The sequence below is a fragment of the Diplotaxodon limnothrissa genome, linkage group LG17 (genome assembly GCF_057381915.1).
Source record: "Diplotaxodon limnothrissa isolate DT_005_m linkage group LG17, D_limnothrissa_male_GT1.1, whole genome shotgun sequence".
Classification (NCBI taxonomy): Eukaryota; Metazoa; Chordata; class Actinopteri; order Cichliformes; family Cichlidae; genus Diplotaxodon; species Diplotaxodon limnothrissa.
Window position 1 is genome coordinate 32,362,789 of NC_140612.1, and position 22,206 is coordinate 32,384,994.

The 22,206-nt window shown below is 42.3% G+C and overlaps 1 protein-coding gene across 1 annotated transcript in view; it reads right to left on the reverse strand.

Annotated features, from left to right (window-relative positions):
- LOC146615271 (uncharacterized) overlaps positions 1-20,246 on the reverse strand; it is a 20,544-nt gene extending 298 nt beyond the window's left edge. Inside the window, exons 1-23 of the mRNA XM_085375812.1 lie at positions 20,030-20,246; positions 18,884-19,086; positions 18,694-18,798; positions 17,392-17,487; positions 13,742-13,852; positions 12,929-13,052; positions 11,796-12,252; positions 10,004-10,071; positions 9,671-9,914; positions 9,399-9,565; positions 6,999-7,221; positions 6,761-6,909; positions 5,075-5,166; positions 4,773-4,930; positions 4,553-4,698; positions 3,365-3,617; positions 3,161-3,276; positions 2,851-3,082; positions 2,619-2,752; positions 2,268-2,517; positions 1,877-2,007; positions 1,431-1,683; positions 1,159-1,265 (exon numbers count right to left, since the gene is read on the reverse strand). Of these exons, the coding sequence (XP_085231938.1) occupies positions 1,159-1,265; positions 1,431-1,683; positions 1,877-2,007; positions 2,268-2,517; positions 2,619-2,752; positions 2,851-3,082; positions 3,161-3,276; positions 3,365-3,617; positions 4,553-4,698; positions 4,773-4,930; positions 5,075-5,166; positions 6,761-6,909; positions 6,999-7,221; positions 9,399-9,565; positions 9,671-9,914; positions 10,004-10,071; positions 11,796-12,252; positions 12,929-13,052; positions 13,742-13,852; positions 17,392-17,487; positions 18,694-18,798; positions 18,884-19,086; positions 20,030-20,069 (3,859 nt within the window). The 5' untranslated portion in view covers positions 20,070-20,246. The remainder of the gene's footprint in view (positions 1-1,158; positions 1,266-1,430; positions 1,684-1,876; positions 2,008-2,267; positions 2,518-2,618; positions 2,753-2,850; positions 3,083-3,160; positions 3,277-3,364; positions 3,618-4,552; positions 4,699-4,772; positions 4,931-5,074; positions 5,167-6,760; positions 6,910-6,998; positions 7,222-9,398; positions 9,566-9,670; positions 9,915-10,003; positions 10,072-11,795; positions 12,253-12,928; positions 13,053-13,741; positions 13,853-17,391; positions 17,488-18,693; positions 18,799-18,883; positions 19,087-20,029) is intronic.
- Positions 20,247-22,206: the final 1,960 nt, after the last annotated feature.

The window sequence follows — 22,206 nt, forward strand, 5'->3', positions numbered from 1 at the left end:
TAAATACTATGTGTACTGTTTTAAATTAACTCACTAACGCTCTTACTATTCTCATGTTTATGAGTTAAGTAGCTAAACACAGCCAGAGGAGACTGGGAACAGGTGATGTTGGCAGTCCTGCTGTTGATCTTATATTTAGTAAATTCATGAATGAACACTTTTCTCAAAATGTGGAGCTACAGTTAGGATCAAAAGTTTTTGGACAAAGACACAGTTTTTGTAGTTTTGCCTCTGCACACTACCAGAGTGGATTTTACATAAATCAGGATGTGATTGATGTGCAGACCTTCAGCTTTAATTCCTTGGGTTTTACAAAAAGATTTCATCAGCTATTTAGAAGATGTAGCCATATTCATGCACAGAGGCCTAACAATAATCGAACAAGCAGCCGACAAGGAGGTGAACCTTGTTTCTTCATTGCTTTGTTAAAAACCAAGAAGATAAAAGATCTGGAGTCGCTTCCATGTGTTGAACCTTCATTTGGTAACTATTTACTGGAACTCTTAGTGAGGTCCAAAGTTGTAAGTAAAAGTGAAGGAAGCCATCATTAGGCTGAAAAAGTCAAATAAACCGATCAGAGAGAGACAGGGGAGAAGATTCAGGAGTGCCCAAATCAAAATTCTGGTGCATTGACTGAAGGCAGAGAGAGACCCACAAACAAGCATCAACTGAAGGTGGCTGCAGTAAAAGCCTGGGAGGCAGCCTTTGGTGAGATCTCTGAGATTTCAGAGACTCACTGACTGCAAAGGAATTTCATCAAAGTATGAAAAAGAAATCCTCGTATTTAAAATTATGTTAGTTTATTTCATTCATTTTGAGCCTCTGAAAACAGGTGACAGTTAAAGTTTGAACCTCATAGACATCTTTATTATTTCGCTTAAATTGCACTGTGGTGGTAATACAGAGGCAAAACTACAAACACTGCCTCACTGTCTCAATACTTATGGACCAAGACCTTAATTGATCAATGAAGCAATATCTGTGCAACATCTAGATTTAAAAAAGCAAAAACAATAATGAAGTTTAAACACCGGAAACAGGAAACAGACTTATAACTTGTTTCCATCGGTGTAAAAATGAAGTAAACCCTACAAACAGTATGCGTTTTTAAAGCTGCTGTATCTGTGCTAAAATAACAGATACCTTTGTCAGACTTACCTATGACTTCAGCTGTATCGTCAGCCAGTGGGTCTGAGTTTATTATGTACTTGTTGCCAAATATCTGGACCAGCTTCTCAAAAAACTTGCATTCTTGTTTCTCTCCTCTGAAAACACGACACAGAACATCAGGACTGATGAGAAGACAAAAAGCTACAATCTGATAACTGAGGTGTGAATATGCTCAGAAGATAAAAACACGTTTACATTATGGATGATCCCACCACCTCACGGTGCCCTGTAACCTCTCAACAATGAACTGCTGAGCTTACTTTCTGCCTTCTAGGAAGTGCCTGAAATTAGCCCTCAGCCTCTTTATCCTGGACTGACATTGTTCAGGAGTGCGCAGGTAGCCCTGGCTGGTCATGACCTGAGAGATCTGGAGGAAGATCTGTTTGTTTTTGGCGCTGCCCTTTAAGTTCTCCTGGATCTCCTCGCTCCCCCAAATGTCCAGTAGGGCCTCGGTCTCTCCGTCGCTCCAGGGCAGCTTAGTGCTGTCGGGCACCCACTGGTTACCTGAGGGGACTGTGAGAAAAGAAACATTGATTTTTGTCCTCATGCATTGCCACACTTCTCTTAGCACCCAGTCATATGGTTTCTCTAGCTCCACAAAGAAACAGTGCCCTTCTCTATACTCCTTCATCAACACTTTCAAAGCACACATCACATCTGTGCAGCTCCCCCCACACACACTGTGACATACTCCATATAGTTACACCTTTTTTTGGGCCCAGTTCGAGTATGTAGTCATCTGGCTCATCTGCAGCCGACGTGTCTGCGGCCACGTCGTCGACTTTCAGTTCCTTCCTGAAGATTTTTTCCATCTCATTGAAGAATTTAAACTCTCCCCTACATTTGTAAAAAAACCTCACAGTTACAACCAGAACTCTAATTACAGTTTTTATGCTAATTACTGTAAACGACAAAGAGCATCTTTATGCTCTGTTGAGTTCTTTCTTGAAATCTTTTGAGATTGTCATGACTTCACATGGACCTTCACCCGTGATCGTGTCAAATGTAAAAATTTTAAAAGCAAAACCAATACTAAAACCAATAAACATCTAAACAAGTTTAGAATAAGTGAGAATCAAAATCTTGTCGTTACTGACTTTTCATGGAGGAAGCCATATTTAAGACGCTTAATGCGGGTGTAGCACTGCTCCGAGGTCCTTATAAATCCTCGGTCGTTCATCTTCTCTGAGATGTAGTCAAACACATGTCGGTTCTTCAGGCAGCCCTTCAGAGTGAGCTGAACGCCGTCCTCACCCCAGATCTCCAGCAGTGTGCGAGTCTCCTGATCCGACCAGGGCATCTTTCGGCTCAGGTCGACCAGGAGCCGGCTGGTCGAGGGCTGCTCATCTAAAACGAGGAAACGCCTTTATTATTGTGTTCATCTTTGGCAGTTTAGTTCATATATGCACAGTAACCCTGTGTATTACTGACTGGCTGTGTAAACCCACATAAGACAGGCTCATTGTCCATCAAAGGTTGTAAGGTGGCATCGGTACTGTCCACAGGGGCAAAAATAGACTCGTCGCCAAGCACCGGAGCAAGGAGGTTGAAGTATCGGAACGCCGTGGGCCGCCCTCCATTTCTGGAAAACATAAATCCACGGTCAGCTGGCCAACAACATTCGAGCCTGGATCATCTCAAAAAGCATAAAGCATGTATTGTTGTTTGTTTGTTTTTTACCTGCGGCTGTTGCAGTAACGCCTGTAAGTCTTCTTCAACCTTTTAATCCGGGAGTGGCACTGCTCCGCTGTCCTCAGGTAGCCTATTGCAGCCATTTTCTCAGATATCTCGGCGAATATGTGACTATTGCGGACGCATATTTTCAGGCCATGCTGCACATCATCTGCGGCCCACACCTCGATGAGAGCAACCGTCTCCTGCTCTGTCCACGTTGTGTTCAAACCATCGGCACCTGTTACAGGTAGACACACATGTAAGATATCTGACTTGTAGCTGATTTTTAATCTAATGCAGAGCGCGTGTTCTGTACCTGAATCCTGCTCCTCTTGTTCATCCCTTTCATCATACTCATCAAGAGAAACTGCTTCCTGTCCCAGTATTTGTTCCAGTTGGCTGTAGAACTTGTAATCAACTTTTCTTCCAGATCTAGCGGGAATGAAAACGGCAGTTACGGAGGCATCACTCAGAGAGAGCGATACAAAAACAGGTAAACCGATGGAAAGACTGAGCTCACTTCTTCCTTTCGTAGCACTGTCGAAAGTTGTTCCTCAGAGACTTCACCTTCCAGCGGCACTGCTCCGAGGATTTCGAAAAACCGAGGTCCTGCATTCTTTCGGAAATGTCTGCGTAAACGTGGCCGTTGTGGACGAAACCCCTCAGGGCCTTCTGGAGATCTTCTTCACCCCAGATATCGACAAGTACCAGGGTCTCCTCGTCTGTCCAAGAGCTGGTTGCTGGCTTTTCAGCTGACATGTTGATTTCTGGGTCTTGTGATTGAGACACAGAAATTTAACATGAGTATAAAACATCCAAAATGGGAAAAATGGGATTAGGAATACTTTTTTAACTGTGTTGAATTCATTTTTACTTTCACTTCACTTTAGTCTAAAGTCATCATAATCATCCGCACATACAGTACATGGCTTAAATTATGTAGTTACTGAAAGCATTTGGGGCTCACTATTTTTTGAGGCCAATTAGCATGGGTCTAGTATTACATAGGGACCTCTGGTGATTTGTTATACACTAATTGGATTGAAGAAGTTGTTATTGATCTTACCCCTGTGTGAATCCAGCAGTTTTGTTCTGTGTAAAATAAAAACTCCGACACAAACTGAACACAAAGGTTCTGTGATGATAGTGGCTGCATGCTAATCAGTATTTAAGTGATTTTTGCGCAATTTTTTTGTTGCTTATTTCATTCTCAAGAGTTATTTAGGCGTTTATGGAGATTTCTGGGTGCATATTCAGCAGGCTTATGTTCTATGCAGTCTGGAGAAAGACAAAGGAGAAAACAGGTGGAGAACAAGGAGCCTGCAGTGCAAAAACTGAGCCTGCAGTGCATGAGGTGTTTACGCTTTCCTTTACTTTCTCACATGCAGCATGCAGGAGTAGATACTCTGTGTCAGACAAGCTCTGGTTTCTGGAAATTTTATGTTTTGCTAAGGCGAGGGTGTCATCTGTGTGTGCAGGAGGTAGGAGACATGATTCACACTCACTTGCAGTGTATTGAAAAGGCATTCGCCTGCAAGATTCTCACATCACATGGACTTTGTACCAGGAACTTGGCAAATTAAAGCCCATTCATAATAGATATGAATAGGTCTTAAGAAGTTCAGAGCTGTGGTGCATGAAAAAGCATTAAAACAATCTTCCATTCTGAGTTAACATTAAGGGGGTGGGTAGAAGACAGAAATTTTACCTCTTTCTGTTACCGATTCACTGTTGGAGTCTTCTGATATTTCGATGGAGTCTGTTACCATGGTAGACGACGTTGATGGCTGCTTATCCAAAATTTGTTCCAGCAGATCATAGAATTTAAAGTCGACTCTGTCAGTCCCAGATGAGCTAGAGGCAGAAAGACAGGTGCGTTAAAACAAAGTCACTCCAACGGTGCGGGACTCCAGATGTGCAGTTTTTACCTCATGTTTTCCCGACACTGGCGATAGTTCCCCTTCAGACGTTTGATCCTCGTGTGGCACTGCTCGGGGCTGCGGGAGTAGCCGTTAGCGGCAAGCTTCTCTGAAATTTCAGTGAAAATGTGACCGTTGTGTGGGTAGCGTCTAAGGCACTGCTGGACCTGAAGGAAGGTAGAATTCCGTGTAAAAGTAGTAAAGTGAAGTAATACAGAATGAAGCAGCAATAAAGTGAGATTATCAGGAAATTTATGGACATTTCCGAAAGATTTTTTGGGGAGTGCATGGATTGTAACATTGTGCTTTACCTGTGGGTCTCCCCAGATCTCCAGAAGGATGATCGTCTCTTTGTCTGACCAAGGGACTTTCCTCCTGTCCTCCTGAATTTCCACAGCAGACTCTGAAGAGGCAGAAATAAAAAAGGAAACACATCAATACACAATCCCTTATTTCACTTTTTTTTTTTAGATAACTACAATACCGTACAAAAGTCTTGAGCTACCTCTCATTTCTTTACATTTTGCTCAGAAGATTGGAACAGCGATTTATTGAAATGTGAAAATATAAATTGAAATACACCATAGAAGCCACGAGCTTCTTTATTCTTCATGACTTTCAGATACTGTTCATCTGATGATAGTTTTTACATTCACCACTTCTTTTGTCCTTCACTTGTCCTCTTTCCTCATTTTTTAAAAAGAAAACACTGCAAACCATGCAAAGTTTTCAGCAAAAGGCTCTTTGAGAATCACCTTGTAGGTGCAAAAATACTACTTTATATCTGTCAAACTATCTTATGGCATTTTTCATAGAATCAACTAAAAAAAAAAAAAAAGGTAACAAATGATATCTTTTGCAACACACTGCTAGTAACAAAGTGCCCAAAGATATCCTTCATTTTTTATTATATTTATTCTTTTGCCAAGTTGTCTGTTATGTGTTAATACTGTACTGGTTCATCCTGCAAGAAGATAGATGTTGTCTTATGCTTGAATGATTCGTAGGTCTGAGTTAAGTATCTTTCATTTCTCTGAAAACAATAAGATACAAGAACTGCATTAAAAATGAGTGAAAAAGCTTCAATGCTCAAAGAAAAACTATGAAAGACCTTGAGAACTATAGCTTAAGAACACTTGGAATATAAGGAAATGATGAGTGGCTCAAGGCTTGGGCACAGCACTGTGCTTTACATCGATTCTGCTGCCATGTACTCTACTGATGGATTATGTGAAAGAAAAGGTTACATTATGTTATAGTGAGATGATTATGATCTGAAGGCAGATATCCATTCTGTATATCTCAGTCAGTTAGTTATAAACACAAAAGTTTATGCTGTTAAATATAATTTCTGGTTTTCAAATTGAACCACAAATAAAGAAAACAGTTACTAAATACAACAAACTGACAACAGAAATAATAATAAATATACACAAAGTCATGGAAGAAGTGTGGGTGCAAAATTTAGAAAAACAAGCATTCACTTCTAACTTTAGATATCTGTTACATGTCCACAGCGCCCCCCAGAGGGCAAAATCAGAAAGTACAAAAACAAATGGTGATTTTTATAATGTGGAGCTTTGCTCATGTATCTTGTACTTCCCTACATTTAACTGCCTCGACGTAGTACTTCATCTGGCTCATGATCACAATTGTAATGTGGGAAGCAGAGAAAGAAAGTTCCAAGTTTTGCTGTCATTGCTTGGCAGTACTGCACAAACAAATGAGAAATCCAGGAGGCTCACAAACAGTGAAATCCACTACAAATGAATCTAGTTTTACTAAAACCTTACCAACACTCACTGAAGAGTAGCGATTGCTCCTGCTATGCCATGCCATAGCAGGAGCTCATTGGCTCTTTGCCCAAAAGGAGCAATGAGCTCAATAGATTCCTTGTCAGCTGATGTCTCGACCAAGCAATAGCCAATCAGTGCAAACAAATTGGGAAGCAGGCTGTTTATCTAAACGGTCCTCCTGAGCAGAGAAACTGAGCTTACCCATGTCTGGATGAGTGTAGGCAGGAAAGTTGCGTTCTTCGGGCTCTCCTGGTATTTCTTCCAGCTGTGGAACTGAAGGGAAGTCTTTCACTAGAATTCTTCCCAGCTCGTTGTAAAACTTGCACCGAACTTGCTCCTGTCCTTTCAGGCTACAGTGCAGGGACAACAAAAGAGCAGAGATATTAGGTTTACAAATCGAAAACTTTTCTTTTACTCTTTCCACTCCGAGCACACATACTTGTTTTGGTAGCACTGCCTGAAGTTCGATTTCAGCCTTTTTAACCTCGTCTGGCACTGCTCTGGCGTCCGGGAGAAACCCTGTGTGGCCATTTTGTTGGATATGATGGAAAAAATGTGCCCGGTTCTGTGCATTCCCCTCAGCTCCTGCTGCATCTTATCTTCACCCCATGTGTTGATCAGGGCCAAGGTCTCCAAGTCTGTCCAGGGAACGCTTCTCGTTCCTAAAATAACAAATCACAGAATTTTGTCAGAAGTATTAATTCCATTTTGAGCAAAACAATACTGTGTCCAAAAAAATGGACACATCTCTACGTATGATGTGGACAAAAAGTACTGGACCACCTCCACATTGCACCTGCAGGGGCTAACCATTTATGGAAACCCAAGCCATGAAGCTCCCATACACAGTTCCTGTGCTGATGTTAATGGACTATGCAGACATTAAGTTAGCAGAGTATGGGCGACTATTACGGACTCAACAACCCCACTCTGTTACCTCACATGCTCTGCCACTTTGTGGTTGATTTGCTACTGTTAATAAATGCTTTCACTTTGAAATAATACCACTAATAGCTGAGTGTGGAATATCTAGGAGGGAAGAAATTTCAACAAAGGCAACAGAGGCATCCTATTACACCATCACGCTCGAATTACGTAATATTAACCGACTCTGGTTATTTATGGAAACCCAAGCCGTCCCTTCCTTACTCCCCATGCTGCTGCCATCCTTGTCCATAGTCTTATTGCGTCCCGTATCGATTACTTCCTAATTTGGTCTCCCTATAAGGTCCCTTCATAAACTCCAACTTCTTCAAAATTCTGCAGCTCGGGTCATAACTCGCACTCCGTCAAGAGCTCATATTACCCCAGTTCTTCAGCAGCTTCACTGGTTACCCATAGACATCAGGATAAATCTTACTTGTGTATCCATAAATCTCCTCCTTCCTATTTGTGTGACCTGCTTCAGATCACCACTGTTTCCCACCCTCTCAGATCCTCATCTGCTATTCATCTTACTGTCCCGTCTGCACGTCTTATCAACAAAGCTTACATACACAACACAGACATCACATGGGGAGACAGGTCGGAGACCGGTAGTATTACGGAAAAACACTGAAATGTACAACACAATGAGCAAGTCACAAAGAGCACACAAATGTCCACATCACAATATCACGAAGCACGTGACAAGCAGCAGGGGTGAGAAGTAAGCCGATGCAGACACAGCCATCCTGCCCTGCCGCTATTTTTCCAGCGCTGGGCCCAGACCCGCCGTCCGACTCGACCTTGGAGATAAGCGTACGAGGGCGTTTGGAATGAAGAGTCTAAACACAGTTTGTTATCAGGGGAGAAACTGTTTGTTACATTCAGCTCCAGCCTTGAGACCACAGCTGGCGCCGATATGGTAGCCGCATGAAATAATGGTGGAGTTCTTGCTTTAGTGCGAACCACTGCATGACAATTTTACAGTCGGTCTAATGTCCATTACCGGTTCCTCACTATTCCCGTTGGAGAGCCGTGAGCCTCTCCGCGATGTTGTCGGAGTACTCACAGCACCCGCAAGCTTCTCCAAGTTAAACTTAAGTACAAGCTCCAACATCGTTGCAATCAACATAGCGGGCAGCCTTGTGGGGATTTGAACAGCTGTTTCCGCTTTCTTTATTCTTCGATAAGCCAGGGCCAAGCCAGCGCCGATCAGCAAGAACCCTGTTGTCATGGTTCCAAAAAGGTAGATATCTTCAATGGGCTCTCCTGAATCCAGGCTTCTCGTCGAGAAGAGGTTGTCAATTCCATTCAGGGACCAGTTGATCAAATCCATAATTCCTCTTTTAGGTTTTAGAGAACAGACTGTGAGACTCTTCCAGGGTAGAGGGAGAGAAGCAGACAAGACTAGACAGAAACATGAGAAAGCCAAGCAGGAAAGATAAGGGAAGGGAGAGGGAGAAAGTGTGACCGCCTTCGTCAAGAGCCAGAGAAGTGAACTCATTTTATGTATTTTATGACTATTGCTCCATTTATTAATTTTGTTCTTTTGTAAGGTGACCTTGGGTTTCTTGAAGGCGCCCTTGAGTAAAATGTATTATTATTATTATTATTATTATTGAATTCTTTGAGCTCTTTAGATCAACCCACTCTTTCACAAATGTTTGCAATGGCAGCCTGCACGGCTTTGTGCATGATTTTATACGACTGTAGCAATGAGACTTAAACATCTGGATTCAAAGACTGGACGGACAAACAGCATTACGAGTCAGAGGGAAAATAGTAAATTCTGTAATCCTTAGCATTTCTTTCAGATGCAAAATTGTATGAAGCCTTAAAAGACAGAAAAGCTTTTAATGTCACTAACAATTGTGCTGCAAGAGTTAAACTTAAGTACAAATATGTGACCTCCTACCAATTTCCAGGTGGCCCGTTTGTCCGACAAACTGCAAGTCATCATCACCGTCTCGGGACTCGTCTTCATCGATAATTTCCTCAACGTCGTAGGTGATCTCAGGAACGGCCAAGGAAGCCGATGAGCCGAGGACCTGATCCAGCTGTGTGTAAAATTTATGCTCCAGCCTGGAGTTCCCTCCGGCGACAGATCAGGGAGAAAACAACAGGATCAGTGAACATATCTGACAAACGTCAGCGAGAGCTTCAAAATCTGTGTCGTTAAATGCCCACTTGTTCTGACGGAAGCACTTCTTCAGTCGTTTGATCCTCGTCTGGCACTGCTCCACTGTCCTCATGTAGCCCCTCTCTGCCATCTTTTGTGCAATTTGGGTGAATATGTGGCGGTTTTTCAAGCAGCCCTTCAGAGCTCGCTGCACGGAGTCCTTCCCCCAGATGTCGAGAAGATGGAGCGTCTCCTCATCCGACCAGGGAACTTTTGTGTCCGTTACAACTGGAAAAGAGCCCTCCTGAGAGTCTGAAATGAAACACGAAGACTCAGTTAAAGCAATGCTTAGAAATACAAAACCAAATATTAGATTGAGACCATGTATAAACTGCACACACCTGTATAATCTCCCCATATGGAGATGAGAGGAGATTCACCTGAATTCTCATCATCCACTGAGGACTCCCTGCAAAGGTTAAAAAACTACGATTGGAGTTGCTCGCTTACAAACCGTTTTCTCATCAAATGTAATTATTTATTTAACGCTGTTCTAACTGAAATACAGGAGTGTGTAAAAAATGAATTGCACTCTATGATCAACCACCATTACCAACAACACCGTGTGACTTTATCAATGTTTCACATTACTGTGGAGGAATTTTGGCCCATTTTTTTATAGCTTTGCTGCAATTCATTCATTTATGCACAGCTTTCTGTGAAAAGAAATGAAACAAAAAACATGCCTAAAACGTTTTCCACTAATAAATAATCTTCCTCACTTTAGACCGATGGCTTCAAATTGTTTGGAAATTGCTTTATTACCCTTTGCAGATTGACAGCTAGCTGCTATTCTTCTCTAAGATCACTGCTGATGATCAGTTATTTAAGTGCATTTGATGAGCAGCAACTGGATGCTACTGACCCAAGCAAGTGGTAAAGGTGTACAGTGCTCCCTCGCTATAACGCGGTTCACCTTTCACGGCCTCGCTGTTGCGTGGATTTTTTCTGTGCAAATTTTTTTTACGGCACATTGTGTTCCGCGTCCTGATCGGCTGTAGACCACTGTCTCCTAGAGGCACTGTCTCCTGTACAGTACAGAATGTGTTCAGGTTGTCAAATGTACATAAATCTTCGATCGCTAGCAGTGTGACTCTGAAGTGCTGTACTGTTTGTTTGTAAGTTTTCTCCCCAACAAGCACAACAATGTCGACGAAACGTTTTGCACCGTCAAAGGCACCTGCGGTTGCACCCAAAACGCAGAGGAAGATGCTAACCATCGCACAAAAAGTTGGACTTCTGGACATGCTAAAGGAAGGTAGAAGTTTTCGGACCATAAAGGCACACCAAATTATAAGGAGCATTAAGCGAAACAAAACAGTCAGATAAACTTTACTCAACTCATTCTTCTTGCTTCCTCTACTTCCGTAACATTGATCCATTAATGTTGAATTCTCTGGCAGCTGCTCTATTCCCATGTTCTGGCCCTGAAAACAGGGTTTGATCTTTGGTTTCATTTTATAATACTGAACTTATTTTTCCACAAAGGTTTGAACTTTGAGAGTGTTTAAACAAGAGAGAAAGAGAGAAAATGTTCATGCCTGTCTGAGAAAAGCGTATAAAGTGTGTAGTGAGGGGCTTTACAGCTTTAAAAGATCTATAATAATTGGAAAAAATAAAGTTGGCCCCTTCATGGACTTCACCTAACGCTGGTTATTTTTAGAACGCAACTACCGCGATAAACAAGGGATCACTGTACTTTTTTTACACACTGCTTATTCTTCTAGTTTGGCTCTTTTTTTTTGTTAAATAAATAATGACTCTGTGAAATATGTCACGCCTTGTTGTTCATCTGAGGTTGTATTTCCATAATTTTAAGTCCTGCTAAGGACCAGATGATTTTTATAAACAAACCTCGTGAATGAGAGAACCTGTACTTTCTATTTCGCATGACTCTATATTAGCATTCACGCTCTCTGCAGTGTAGACATCTGCTGAAAATTTAATAGGAAATCATTTACGTCCTGGGGAGAGATTTCAGTCTGAACCAAACATTAAAGGCGGACCAGTAGACCTACATCCTAGCATGACTTTGATCAAACAGATAAAGTTATGGACAGACGCAAACATGTGATGTCGACCGTTTGTTAGCAACAAATGAATAAAACATATATTAACATATGGAAACCTTACAAGAAAGCTGAAGTCTCCTGCTGCTTTGTGGGAATGTCCACACCTCCGCTCAGCTTCCTCTTCCTGAGAATGCGAGCTGCCCTCAAGCTTTGGTTGTTCTCACTGGCTTCTGAATCCGTGTCTGCAGTCTCGTTGGATGTAGTGAGGTCTATGGTTTCGTCGCATGGCAGTGTGCTAATTATGTTTTGTACTTTCCTCTCCTGAGAAATGTTTCCAGCTCTAGCCTGCAGCTGCCAACTGCCAGAGTCCCTCGTCTCCCTCGGTCCTTGCCTGATCGGCTCAGAGCTCCTCCTTGACTTCTCCGTGCTGCTTGCGTTGACGGGAGCGCTGAGAAGTCCTTTGTGGTCGGAGTCTTTGAGAGCAGGTGAGCAGGAGGCTGTTTCCATGACAGTTTTGGTCCCAGGAGGCAGTGACAGGGAGGTGAGGATGCAGTCATCCATGGGTAATAATCTGGGATCTACAATTGAGCGATTAGACTGTTATTAAAGCTCTGGTTCAACTTAAACACAAATAAAACAGCTGTCAGACATGTCCAAACTCCAACTGAAATAAACATAAACAGGCTGTCTAGGCATTTCTTTGTGATCTCTTTTTGCTCTACTTTTCTCTCCTGGCTTTCCCTCCCCAACAGCTGATGGCGACAGATGGCTGTCCTCTCAGGGCCTGGTTCTGCCGGAGGTTTCTTCCTGTTGAAGAGACGTTTTTTCTCTCCATTGTTGTCAAATGCTTGCTCACAAAGGGACTGGATGTCTGTCTATAATAGTGTAAAGCCTTTACCGCAGACTCTAAAGCGCCTTGAGAATAACTACGTCTTGCATAAATAAAACTGAATGACACAAACTCCAGTGAGCTTTTTTTTTTATGACAAGGCTTTGGGATTCATAATTTAGGAAGTATGGGGAATTAAGTAGCAAAATTAATGGAGAGAAAAACATAGCACTCCTGTGACAACAACACAACAAGAGTTCAAAGTAAGCATGAATATTTTACCTGCAAATAACATTTTCAATTTATGAATCTCAGAATGCCCTCGCGCCACATTTCCAGTGCCGCTGAGCTACGAGCCTTTCTCTCGACACATTTCAGGACACGGTGAAGTGCAATTATCTCCCACCAGTGCGTGCCCGCAGTACCTTTCTCTTTAAAATGGCCGAGGTTTCTGTGGTGTTCAAGTACAGCCTTCATGTCCTCCGGGGGGAAAAGGGTTTGCAAACAGTCGTCTAGGAATGACGGAGTATCTCTGAGCAAGGCGGCCAACTGAAAGAAAAATCAAGGTATTATTTTTGGTAATTCTGCAATTATTTATTATATTAGTTAAATTAATTGTTTATACAGCCAAAATGATCTATATCATAGAATTAAATAAAGAATTTAAATTCATTTGAAGAGACTTAATGCTAGAATATGTGATCCATGTAATTAAATATAGTTGATGTGAACACGTGTATTTCTAATACTCTGGACTGCTTCTAATTTAGCTTTGCTCTAGTGTTTCTCTCTAGTGGCTCAGTACTAAAAAGGGAATGAGCCTTTTGGGAGGCCCTGGTGAGCGTGCACCCTGTTAACCCTCCTTTCTCCACAGCGGTACAGACAGCTGAGCCCCAGCTGAGTCTTTGTGCTCCAGTCAGCCTTTGATGGCTGTTCAGTTTGGAAACGTGCCAGTGGAGACAGATAAGGTGCACTGTGTTAATATGATGCACAACTACAACAGGTTTTAAAAAAAAAGAAGAAACAAGCAAAACTAATCAACAATAAATTCACATGTTCACGTGTTGCTGTCTCCACAGTAGCGCTAAATGTCTCTTAATGTAATTCCAATCTGGACATGTTAACATTTATACAGTTAAGCGGGACAGACAAAGCAGAGCTGAAGTGTCATGTAACAATCATTATCAGGCAACAGGCTAGTGATGCCTGGCACGGATGAGCACAAAGATACACAGCACCTGTGTGAAGTCTGGGACGGGCAGCAGCTCCTCCAGTCTGGATATGAACTCCCACACCAGCATCTCTAGTGCTGCATCGTACTTTGAGCCAAAATATACCGGGAAGATTTCCTGCAAGTGAGAAAGAAAGGCACAGAATGATTAAGAGCCTAAGTCACCAATAGACGGACCACAGAAAAAAGTGGATGGATAGACTACACATTTTCATTATTTTTTAATTGAAACTTCTCAAAAACTTTTTTTTGGTGTAATTTTTCAATGCAAACTCAATTGATTGATAATACTTTATTCATCCCGAGGGAAATTGGGTTAAGGCTGCCAGCCGTGCCAGCTCCATCTTACCCTTCCGACCATACATACATTACACAAACATCACATGGGGTAGACAGGCCAGAGAGATATAACAATGGAAAATGCACAACACGAGCAAAGACAAGGAGAAAAAAATAACTCCCCCCAGACTGAGCTCCAACGGGGAGATCAGTTTAAGAACAGAAAAAAACATCTCAGCACATGAATCAGCACATCTCACAACATAGAAGACATAAGCTTCGAAGGCGTTTGGAGGGGGGGGTGAGTGCAGGGTCCCTTCACCCAGTTAGGCAAAAGTCAACAGTCCTCGGTCGACGCGAGTGGCCTTGAATGAGGAGGGAGAAAGTCACAACACGGTCTTGTTATCTAAGGGAGAATTGTTATTCCTGTCAGTTTTTGCCTTGAGCCAGGGGGCCGCATGAGATGAAGATGGTAGCTGTTTTGGTTAGTGCAAACAAACTGCTTCCAATTTTACAGTTGTCTAACGTCCGTCACTGGTCACAGGTTTTCGTTGGAGAGCTGCGAGCCTCTCCACGATGTTATCCATCCATACCGAGATGTTATCCAGTTTGCTCATAGAGCATGAGCGTTTACGACAGCCGTGAGCCTCTCCGAGATGTTGTCAGATGTTGTCGGTCGGTCTCAGTACTCACAGCACCCGCAAGCGTCTCCAAGATGTCATCCGTGCTGCATCTGAGCCCATTCTGAGAAGCCACAGCTCGCTCCATCGTTCCAATCAACATAGCGGGCAGCCTTGTGGGGATTTGAACAGCCGTTTCAGCTTTCTTTATTCTTTGATAAGCCAGGGCCAAGCCCAGGGCCAAGCCCAGGGCCAAGCCAGCGCCGATCAGCAAGAACCCTGTTATCATGGTTCCGGAAAGGTGTCTTCAATGTCTTGTCACGGGCTCTCCCGAACTCAGGCTTCTCGTCGAGAGGAGGGTGTCAATTGCATTTAGGGACCAGTTGATCAAATCCATAATTCTTCTTTAGGTTTTTAGAGAACAAGTCTGGGAGACTCTCTTAGGGTTAGAGAATAAGCGAGACTATACAAAAGACATGAGAAGCCAAGCAGGAAAGATAAGGGAGAAAGTGTGACTGCCTCCGTCCAGAGCCAAGAAGCTCTTGCCACCAAATTGTAAACTATATACAGATACTGTTACAAATATTAGGTTACTTCAAAATATATTGCATTTAGTTATAATGAATTTATTCAACTTTGTTTGAGGAACTTTTCTCTAACTGGACTTCCTTAAATTTTAACTGAATGCCCTTGGTTAAGAGAGGTACAGCTATAAAGGGGTGCTGTCAGGAAACATTAGGACTGTTCGATATAAAGATATATATCGGATGACGATATAAAAACGTCTATGTTTCATTTTAGCTATCGTTTGTTTCGTGGTGTCACAAAATAAACTGTTTACGACAGTATTTTTTCATCGTCTTGATGGTCACTGTAGTGGCTATATTCATTTCTTAAAGTTCTCTCTTTCTCTTATATTTTATATAACCACACTATGGACGGACAAGCGCATGTTTTTATGAGTTGTGGTTAGCAACAATGACGGTAACAGCATCGCGTGTCCGCTTGTTCATGTTCCACATAAACCTTTCACAATAAAGCTCAAGATCCTGTTGAGACTTTTCAAAATAAACAGAATCACGTGAAAGATGCAGATTATTTACGGATCAGAAGTAAAAAAGAGCCGCCAGGTGCTAAAAAATAAACCTTAGACTCAAACGTTAGAACAGGCTTTTCCCTGCACCAAACTTAGAGCTGTCTTCATAGTGATATTTAAACCATGATTAACCTTTTAAAACCCCAGGGACTTTCTGAGGCTCCTGCTTGAAAATGTCATGCCCAAAATGATTCGATTAGTTCTCTACAATTACAAAATCTGTGTAAACCATCTTGATATGAAAATAAAGCTTACACTTGTGAGAATTACTCTTAGGTGTAACCATCACAGCAAATGCCATTGTGTCAAAGGTACTGAGGATTGAACAAAGCAAAATATGAAGAAGTCTTTCCTGGACTCCTTTTTTGTGTCTCTTATAGCACATAACCCCTGTGAAAATCTGCTGCAGTAGACCAAAAACTAAAGAAAGCCATGAATCAGCATTTAGACAAAGATGGACGCTGCTGAAGTGACACAGAGCAAAGTCACTTCAGAGGTTTTATTGGAAGCATAGCTAAGCTTTTGGCAATTTGGCACCATCTACGAAAGCTTAAATTTCTTAGGTGTTGAATAGCAGAAATTAGGCTTTTATTGTCAGAGGTCTTTTCTGCAAAACAAAGCAATAAAAACACGGACAGCCGCAAAGTACGCAGAGTGGTGTGTATTGCATCTGTGTGTAAATAAGTGAATAAGACAAAATAGCGATGGGAAGCTGCTCTTGAAGCACACTGGGAGATGGAAGTGTGCGGCAGGAGCGGTTTTATCGTGGTGGAATTTTTAGAAGCAAGGGAGCAAAGGTAATTGTGTGTTTAGTTTAGTGTGGTAAATTTTGTTTGGAGTGTGATGAAACTTGGAGTTTTGGAATCTGTGAGTTCTGCGCTTTCAGCAGAGACGTTGCTTGTCCGCGTACATGCTGGCAGGTGACTCGACACTTTGCGTTTACATCTTTTCGTGCTATCTTTGATTGTTTGTCGTTTGAGCTGTGTTTGGCAGTCATAGAAATAATTTTGGGAGCTTTTAGCTGAGATTCTGAAGTTTCTGTCGATACCACACATGTCTATATTTAAACAACAGACCAGGCGGCACAGCCTGTGAAACCAGATGTTCCGCCTGTGTCACCAGGAATTAGAGTTCAACAAGTTAAAGGACCAAAAATATCTGGGTGCTGGTGAGTAATCTAGAACCAGTACTATACATTTCTGATCAAGAAAGCCACAAAAGCCACAAACTGAGAGGCATCATAACAGCTTCATACCAGCAACGGTGTCCTAATGGTTCAAAAGAGGCAAAAATGTGCCAAGAAACCATCCCCATATGACTACACCGCTACCAGCAGCCTTTACAGTTGACACACTTTTGATGCCAAATTGTAACTCTACCATCTGTGTGCCTCCGCAGAAACCAAGACACATCAGACCAGGCTACACCCTCCCCCACCCCCAATCTTCAGCAGCTCAGTTTTGGTGAGCCCACTTCAGCCTCACGTTTCTGGTGTTGGCTGACAAAAGTGAATCCTCATTTAGTCTTTTGATACTGTACTCCATCTACCCTCAAGGTCGGGCATGATGTGAATTCTGAGATGACTCTGAGAGTGTTATCAGAGTTACTGAAGTCTTCCTGAAAGCTTGAATGTGTCTGGTTTGTCTCTGCAAGATGTCTCACCTGGAAAAAATATTTTCTTTCAGAGGGATCCTCCAGTAACGAATGCACCAGCTCCACAAAGTTCACCTCCGATTCCTCCACGTGGTTGATGGTGACCTGATATAAACACACACACGAAAAAAAAGAGGAATATATTCTTACAGCTCATGAAAATCAGAAGTCCAGTGTCTCAAATAGTTAAAATATTTCCTAAAATAAATCTCAAAACTATTTCCTGTGGATTTAAACACTAAGTAGGCTCCTAGTCGAGGTTCCTTTACCACATCAGTGGCACTGCTGAGGTGACACTGAAGCCCAGGTTGCTTTGAAAGTAGCCTTCAGTTCATCTTTGGGTGTTATTGGGTTGGGTGTTTCTCACCTTCCTCTTCCTCTAATAGATTCTCTGTGGGGTTCCCGTCAGCCAAGTTATCTGGCCAATCAAGTACAGGAATAACATAGTTTGCAAACCATGTAATAGTCACAGTAGGCAGTGGTAAGTCCTGCTGAAAAAGTAGATTGGCATGAGCTTCACAGCAGGTGAACGCAGACGTGCTGTAACATCACCAACCACCACCAACACCAGCAGATGAATTGGCACCCTGATATCCTCACAGGCAGCAGGAACTTCACACGGCACTTCAAACATTTTAGATTAGTGACTCCACTCTTTCCTCTAAGATCTTGATTTCCAGATGAAATGCCCGGAAATAATACTGAAACCAACCCCAGTCCGCTCCTTCCTCAAATTCTTTGAATCAACTTTTACTGACAATCCTCTCAAAGCTGCGCCCTGTTGTCCAAGCACAGTTTCCCACCGCACTATTCCCTTCCAGCAAACTTTCAGTTAATGTGCTTCGATACAGAACTCTGAGAACAAGCAGCCTTTTCAGCAGTGACCTTCTGTGGATTAACCTCCTTGTGAAGGGTGTCGATGATCATCATCTGGACAACTGTCAAGTCAGCAGGTTGAACTGGTATTTATACCATTTCAGTATCAATTTAATCAATTCTTTTAAAATGTGGCCATAATTATCTAAACAAACACAAAGAAAGGCCTTAATTATTTTACTACGTATAATGAATCTTGAATATATGAAAGTTCTTTCTTAAATTAAATAGCACCCCCCCCCAAATGTTTAAATGACACTATATATTTTTAAGATGTACTAGTATAATAACTCACTCTAGTTTTACTTAATGAGAACCCCCCCCCCCCCCAAACAAAACAAGGAGGACTTCTTCACTGCATAGCAGGTATGTGCTAAGTCAACCTAGCGCTCAGCTTTTACACAGCTGTGCATTTTCCTGCTAAAGTTCACTTACGTGGTGATCCTTGGCAGTACTGACAGGGGCTTTTATTCTGTCCAGATGTGGCTGAATGATCTGCATATCCACTGGATGCTCCCCTCGACACAGCTCCAGAACCAGCTGGTTATACACAAAAATCAGATATTTTTAAATGACTACAGCTTTAGCTTCCTCTCAGTATGACCAAAACGTAAACACTACTGACCCTGGCCCTGAGTCCCAGGATGAGCTGAGCCCTCTGACTGTAGCTCATCAGCTCTGGGACCAGCTCCGTCACCATGGTAACAAACTCTTCCAGCATCCCGTAGTGATCCACAAGTCCCTGCTGCACAACTTGCCACACTCCAGCTGATAAAAGCTGCAAGGGTGGGGCCAGGAGCCGAAGATAACGGAGGGGAAGGTCATTACCTGAAGAGTAGGAGAGAAGAAGCAAAACCACAACAGAGACAAATGTCTTATTGTTTTGTTACAGGCCTACAACACCGTGTGTCCTACAGCAGCAGCGATTTATATCAAGCTGGCTTCACACTTTGTGAGAACTTCTTAGGTAATCAGCAAGCAGGTCAAGCTTTACAGAAAATTTTAGAAAGGTTTTTCATTCATTTTCTTATCTGAATGTCCGCCTCGCAATGATGTTTCGCTCCTAACTTTCAAGAAAGTCACTAAATCACCTCTGTTATGTTGGATTTCTTTGTGATGTGAGCCTGTCTGCCTGAAAAGAGGATGTAATTTAAGTAAATACGCTAAGAAAGACAAAAAACAAAATCAAAACAAAAGGGAAACTACCTCAGAATAAGTGCAAACAAGCTGCGACAGCCTTTCTTTGAGGATCCTGAGTGAACAGCATCCACCTGACGGCTGACGCTTTATATGCTGGCACAGGATGCATAAGTTAATTTGACGTGTAGTGGCAAAGTGCTGCGTAAAATAATGACATGACAGCGCTTCTCCGAGGTGCACTGACAGCGGCATCCATCAAACTCCCCCACAAACTCACAACACGGATTACACGACTTATTGCTGACCTTTTTAATGCAGGATGCACAAGCTATTGGATTTCTGGCAGAGGTAATACGGCTAGTAAGTAGAAATAATGCTCTGATAGCACAGATGTTTAGCCCAAACCACTGACGGAGTGAAGGAAAACAACCATCACTTTCTAATGAGATCAACTGTGGATTAAGTGAGTCCTTCTCCAAATACTGCAGGAATATCAACAGAGAACAGAAGCAGGCAATCGCCGTTATCGTTGAGGTCACTGTAAAAATCATTGTTACCAACACAAAGATCGGGGATCATATAAGATAAGATACCGTGATTTTTTCCCCCCTGTTTATTCTGATACACGCACCTCGGTTGCTTCCACTTTCAGTTCCGCGTTTTATTTCCATTTCGCAGCTGACAGAAAAAAATGGCCAGTTGTCCCCCTCGGGTTGTAGCTATCGGGAAAAAAATTTATGTATAAAGCCTAATGAATGAATTCTGCAAATGTTTGATTAATAAAATGACCATCTGCGATCGCCAAGCAGCAAAATACGAGCGCAGTGTTGTTGGAGGTATGAACGTTCTCTAGGTTTTACTCGGTACTGGGAGGAAAAGGCAGAACAAAGGTTTCTGGTCTCATCCGCCTCAGTCCAGATCACGGCAAGCCCTCTTTCCTGGTTGGTTGATGAAGACCGGATCGACCAGGAAATTTTGATTTCATAACACTAGATGGCGCCAGACCGCCATCAGGTCCGACCAGGTTTTCCTCTGGCTCAGTGTTGTGTTTGTTTCTATGGAGGGATGCTGTCAGGGCCGTAACCGGAGCGTAGACTTTACTGAGGCCCGCAATTTCTACTGCTGGATAGCATGTAAGCCTATTCGCCTATAACTGATCACATGGCTGATCACAGTTTCATGCTCATCTCTGCCTGTTTGAACAACTCTGCTCCACGTTTCCTTTCTCTGATTTCAGATCAGCTGCACTGACTTCTCATATTCTTCAAGCTGCTGGACGCCTTGCAGTTTGCTTACCAGGAGAAGGTGGGTGTGGAAGATGCCGTTCCTTTTGTGCTGCACATCTGGTGCTGTGAGGATCAGGTGTTTTCTATTTCAACAATATCCAACCACTCCTAGAGACAAACTAACTGAGATGGAGTGGACCCAGACCTCTTCTGAAACAGTGACCAGCACAGGACACAGTGTGCTCTCCTGCCTCTTTCACCTTGTACTCTTCAGACCTCAAATACAAATCACAGTCATGGAGAAGGTTCAGATGGGCAAAGAAATGTCATGGTCCATGGCTGATCACACCTCTTAGTATCTTTATCTTTAGTTTCTTTCAGTTAATGTTTTTATTCTGTTTAGTTTCTTGCTATTTCCTTAGTCTTTCCTCCGTGCCCATCTGTGTCAAGCTTGTATGTTTAGCTTTCAGTTTTACTTTCTCTGGTCTCATTTACCCTGTCTACTTTTATTGGCTCTGTGCATTGTTTCTCAGCTCTGATCACTTCCAGTTCAGTAGTTATTCTTTGTCAGTGTCAGTGTTTTTCTGCCAGTTAGTTTTCTGTCTGTTTTCCTGCTCTTTTGTTACCCTTCGGACAGTTTCTTCGTTTGGGGATCCTCTTTCACAACTCATGATAAGCATCCCTGGACCATCACGCTACAACCACCATGTTTGATTGTTGGTGTAATGTTCCTTTAACCTCCTAAGACCCGAACTCTTCCACTGCATGCATTTTTAATTTCTCTTTGATATTTGGTCACATTGGGGCCTGATGAATGTAAAAACAAAGAATTACCAGATTTTTTTTTAAAACTTATTTTTGTTTTTAAGAAAAATGAGAGCCACAAATGAGGATATTCGTTTAAAATTTTGATAGAACAGTAGCACTATAATGTCCTCGTAAGTGGATATCAGGCCCTTGTAGAGCAAAACTGAGTATTTAGGTCATTTATTATTTAGGTTATTTATTTAATCAGGTCCTAGGAGGTTATTGAAATGCTGTGTTAGTTTTATGTAACAGGACTCAAAAGTTCCAAAAAGTTCAACTTTTGTCTCGTCGTTCCACAGGTTATTTTCGCAAACGTCTTGGGGCTCATCAGGAAGTCTTTTAGCAAATATGAGATCAGCCTCTGTGTTCTTTTTGATCAGAAGTGTCTTCTCTTCAGCTACCTCTCCTCCTTCAGAATTACAGCATCCACTTCTGGCTGCTTTGTTTGAACATTAAGAGAATTGACACAAAGTCAAAACAAAGCTGGGAGCTAGCCAGAAGCTGTACACAAACAGTACCAGACCTGCAGTGCTGGAGCAAATCTGCCTCTTTTAATAATAAAGTTACTTATGTCCTTTTTTCATATTAAATCTACATGTGACTTTTTCCATCACCAGGATCTCTTCAACCAGCAACCCAAGTCTATAGCTCAGTGTTTCAGTCCTTAGCAAGTTTTTAGTTACATTTTTCTTTGCCTCTGCCAGAGGATTCTTAAACAGGTCTTTTGGATGCACATGTCCTTGCACACGATCGTGAAATCGTATAACTAAATATT